At 36.0% G+C, this 5,169-nt stretch overlaps 1 protein-coding gene across 1 annotated transcript; it reads left to right on the top strand.

Annotated features, from left to right (window-relative positions):
• Positions 1–212: 212 nt before the first annotated feature.
• On the top strand, positions 213–1,178 carry mc1r (melanocortin 1 receptor; the record flags this gene model as incomplete). Its single annotated transcript, XM_079373845.1, has 1 exon — positions 213–1,178. One exon carries the CDS (start codon positions 213–215, stop codon positions 1,176–1,178), a length of 966 nt encoding a protein of 321 aa, XP_079229971.1.
• Between the last annotated feature and the right edge of the window lie 3,991 nt (positions 1,179–5,169).

The raw sequence follows: 5,169 nt of genomic DNA, 5'->3' as shown, positions 1-5,169 counted from the left end.
ATAATATTGAAAGGTAAATCTGCTTGTGTTCGTTTCTTATAGCTGTATTCGTTTCGTCAATCTCTAATATTAAAATATAACATTTTGGACTTGCTAGAATTTATCATGATGACTGGAACTGTCTCTGTTTTAATATCAAAGGTGTGCTGAAGGAAAAGAACATCCAACAGACTCAAAAGAACTTAATGCGAACGGACACTAACTGAAGGAGCATGAACGACTCATCGCGCCATTACTTCAGCATGAAACATATGGACTACATATATAATATCGACAATAACATAACTTTGAATGCAACGCTCGGCGACATGAATTCCACAGGGTTTGCCCAAATTATGATCCCTCAGGAGTTGTTTCTAATGCTCGGCTTGATCAGTTTGGTGGAAAACATCTTGGTGGTGGTGGCCATAATCAAGAACAGGAATCTCCACTCGCCAATGTATTATTTCATCTGCTGTCTGGCGGTGTCGGACATGCTGGTGAGCGTCAGTAATGTGGTGGAGACGCTATTCATGTTATTGACGGAGCATGGGCTGTTGCTTGTCACGGCAAAGATGTTACAGCACTTAGACAATGTGATCGACATTATGATATGCAGTTCTGTCGTTTCCTCTTTGTCGTTCCTGTGCACTATTGCGGCGGACCGCTATATCACCATATTTTACGCGCTTCGGTACCATAGCATCATGACCACGCAACGTGCCGTGGCCATCATCGCGGTGGTGTGGCTCACCAGCATCACCTCGAGCTCATTATTTATCGTCTATCACACTGACAACGCGGTCATCGCCTGTCTTGTCACGTTTTTTGGCTTGACGTTGGTGTTCACGGCGGTTCTGTACCTGCACATGTTCATCCTGGCGCACGTCCACTCCAGACGTATCATGGCTCTTCATAAGAGTCGCCGGCAAGCCACTAGCATGAAGGGAGCCATCACGCTGACCATCCTGCTCGGGGTTTTCGTCATCTGCTGGGGTCCGTTTTTTCTCCACCTCATCCTCATCCTCACCTGTCCCACAAATCCTTACTGCAAGTGTTATTTCAGTCATTTCAACCTGTTTCTAATTCTTATCATATGCAATTCGCTTATAGACCCTCTCATTTACGCGTATCGCAGTCAGGAGCTGCGCAAGACGCTGAAAGAAATGATTTTTTGCTCGTGGTTCTTTGCAATGTGAGTAATTCCTTCTAGATGTTTGTACACTGCCAAAAAATAAAATAAAATAAAATGAGAAACAAAATGCTTTTCTTCTCTTTTTTTTGTCTTGTTTCCAGCCAAACTACCTAAAAATTCTTAAATCAAGAAGGATTTTCTAGACAAGTAAAAATGATCGTCTTGCTTTCAGAAAAAAATATATAAATAATCTGCCAATGGGGTAAACAAATTTATCTTATTTCAAACAGAAAACAAGATTATAATGCTTACCCCATTGGCAGATTACTTTGCTTGTGCCAACCAAAACACACTTAATTTTGACTTCTTTTTTTTTTCTGAAAACAAGACAATCATTTCTACTTGTCTATAAAATCCTTCTTGATTGAAGAATGTTTAGATATTTTGGCTGGAAACAAGACAAAAAAATCTAATTAAGAAAATCTTTTTTTTGCAGTGTATAGGAAGGAGGCGCATCTGCGTTGATGTTAACGTTAATGTCCAATATTATTGAGTCTCATTCTTAGCAAATAGCATCCTTAATGACTCTCTCTTCAACTTTACAGAAAATACACTCAGATACTGCTGACTGAGAGAATGACAGATTTTTCTATGAAATAAATAACCGTTTGAACCATTTGATTTTTGATTTACATAAATTATGCTTTATGGGATAAATAATATGGCTCAACAGATGACATGTATAAGTCCCTGTGGTTTAAAACTAAGATAAAAAATCTAATAATAATAAAAAAGTTTATTTTGAAGCATTTCCAATTAATTGCTGGGAGAGATAAAGCAGCCATGAAGTGTTTTGTTCAAGTAAACACTGGTCTTCTATATGATATGGAATCAATCCACACACAATTGTCTTATACTCTAATACCACCCAATCAGTCTGTTCACATTTGATTCCTTAAATTTAGTTTGATTAAGGCACCTCTTTATGATAATCCTATTTGCACTGTCTTTCCCCATTCATTCATGTTTGCATTTAAAAAAAGGAATAAAAATAGAACTTTTCATAATGAAATGTAATTCACAAATGGGAGGGGGGGCAATTTTGGGTTAACAATTCTGTTTGACTGATTTGAGCAATTTGTTTTGTTTAAGGTTTAAATCTTTGGAGGAAAAAACACATTAATATGTCAGTGTTAAAAAAAATATTCAATTGAGCGGAGATGACAGATCACAGACTAGTCACAGTTAGTCATGGCAGTACCGAGTTTGGGAACTTTTGGTTTATTTGGGGAAAAGGACAGGGGCTTGTTAATTCTCCAAAATGTTTGTCCCAAACACAAAAAGTATTAGAAATGATTCGGAAAATTCAAATGAATGTGAATGAATTTCTGACCAAGAAAATAGTGTTCATTCAGTAATGAATGCATTCTTCAGGGGTTTTGTTCTCTCTCTCTCTCTCTCTCTCTCTCTCTATCAATTTTTTTTTTAATTTGGATTTAATTATTTAGATATTTTATAATGCTCCTATTGCTGCAATTTTATACAAACACACCCGAATTCTGGAAATGTTGGGACGTTATTTAAATTTCAATAAAATGAAAAGTAAGAGACTTTCAAATCACATGAGCCAATATTTTATTCACAATAGAACATAACACGTTTAAATGAAGAAATTTTACACTTTGATCCACTAAATGAGCTTATTTAAAATTTTATGTCTGCTACAGGTCTCAAAAAAGTTGGCACGGGTGCAACAAATGGCAGAAAAAGCAGGAAATTTTGAAAAGATTCAGCTGGGAGAACATCTAGAAAATAATTAAGTTAACTGACATCAGGTCTGTAACATGATTAGCTATAAAAGGGATGTCTTAGAGAGGCAGAGTCTCTCAGAAGTTAAGACGGTCAGAGGCTCTCCAATCTGTGAAAGAGTGTGTAAAAAGTAAGTGTTTTCTGGAATACTTCCAGAAACCACTATTGGTAAACACAATCCGCCGTGCCATCTGCAGATGCCAACTAACGCTCTATCATGCAAAAAGGTCCAGCAGCGCTGTTGTGTCCTGTGGGCCAAGGCTCAATTAAAATTGACTATTTCAAAGTTGAAAAGTGTTCTTTGGACAGACGAGTCCAAATTTTACGTTCTTGTTGGAAATTACAGATGCCGTGTCCTCCGGGCTAAAGAGGAGGGAGACATTCCAGCGTGTTATCAGCATTCAGTTCAAAAGCCAGCATCTCTGATGGAATGGGGGAGCATAAGTGCATACGGTATGGGCAGCTTACATGTTTTGGAAGGCACTATGAATGCTGAAAATATATATAAAGGTTTTAGAACAACATATGCTCCCTCCAGACGACGTCTATTTCAGGGAAGGCCTTGTGTATTTCAGCAGGACAATGCAAAACCACATACTGCAGCTATTGCAACAGCATGGCTTCATAGTAGAAGAGTTTGAGTGCTGAATTGGCCTGCCTGCAGTCCAGATCTTTCACCTATAGAGAACATTTGGTGCATCATTAAACGAAAAATATATCAAAGACGACCACAAACTCTTCAGTAGCTGGAAACCTATATTAGGCAAGAATGAGACCAAATTCCAGAAACAAAACTCCAGAAACTCATTACCGCGATGCCCAGACATCTTCAAACGGTTTTGAAAATAAGAGGAGATGCTACACCATGGTAAACATGCCCCTGTCCCAACTATTTTGAGACCTGTATCAGGCATCAAATTTGAAATGAGATCATTTTGTGCATAAAATTTTTAAATTTCTCATTGTAAACATTTGTTATATGATCTATGTTCTATTGAGGATACAATATTGGCTCATGTGATTTGAAAGTCTTTTGGTTTTCATTTTATTCAAATTTAGAAAAGGTCCCAACATTTACAGAATTTGGGTTGTATATATAAAGCCTGTAGTAAATATATCATCATAGTTTGCAAAGCAGTGCTAACTACAGTTTCAGCAAACAATGTTTTTCGATGAGATACAGTTTTTTGATAGTAATAAAAACTATAGAGATAGCATAGAGTTTTTTCCCCCATAAAGAAATTAACCAAATTGTAATGTGATTCTTCTGAACTATGTGGTGAAAGCTAGACAAGAACTGATTATTATTATTATTATTTAAATCTGAATCACAAATTAACTTCTTATTTTATCTCAGTTTTACTTTTTAAAATCAAAGCAACTCTTTTAATTTATATATATATATAAATCTTCCGCTTTTTCTCTTTTTTTGCTCATTATCAGACTAACTTTTTTTATTTCATTATCTTCTCTCTTTACTTTTTTCCTGTTTGGTGTAATTGAAGCTTATCACAAGCTTTTCCACATGTTTGAGTTGTGGCTGTGGGCAAGAGAATTGATTTGAATGATGGCAGCTATCAGCGCCGCATGACATTTAATTAAGCCATTAAATCTTCTTTCTCTCATGGAAAACACATGGTTCTCTTCTTTAACATACTTACACAGAATCCAAAAGCTATTTTCTTTAAAAAAAAATAAAAATCCTTTTTTTTTTTTATTAACCTCTTTCTAGTTTAGTTTATCATAAAGTTGTTTTGCAAAGCCGCTCAAAGCCACAGTACATATTAAGCAGTTTGCGGTTTTCTGTGTGGGAGTACTTAACTACTGTGTTGTAGCTTTGTCAGAAAGTGTTTAAGACAAGGGAAATGTGAGAGAAATGCAGTTGTGTTGAGGGTTGTTTTTGACTGTTGCTTGCATTCCAGTGGTGGTTACTGACCCTGATTTAGACTGTTATGTACAAAGTTTTGCTTTGTTAACAGGGCATGTAGTCATTCTCTCCCTTAAAGTTTTGTAAAAGTTTAAAAAATGTATTTTGAATTATATTAATGAAATTACCTAACTATTTGGAGAAATCTGAACTACATTGTGGGATATAAAAACAAATAAAGAACAATTTTGACATAAGCAAGAAAAATATTATATTTGAGAGACATGCAAGATACACAAGGAAACATTTAGGGAGTTGCAGGACTGTGAAGCAGAATAAAACAAGCTCTGTCCTATCAAGACCAGAATTAAAATCTCAA

Source organism: Barbus barbus, assembly GCF_936440315.1.
Source record: "Barbus barbus genome assembly, chromosome: 23".
NCBI lineage: Eukaryota > Metazoa > Chordata > Actinopteri > Cypriniformes > Cyprinidae > Barbus > Barbus barbus.
Note: the sequence above shows the minus strand (reverse complement) of the source record. Positions and strands in the feature narration are given on the sequence as shown.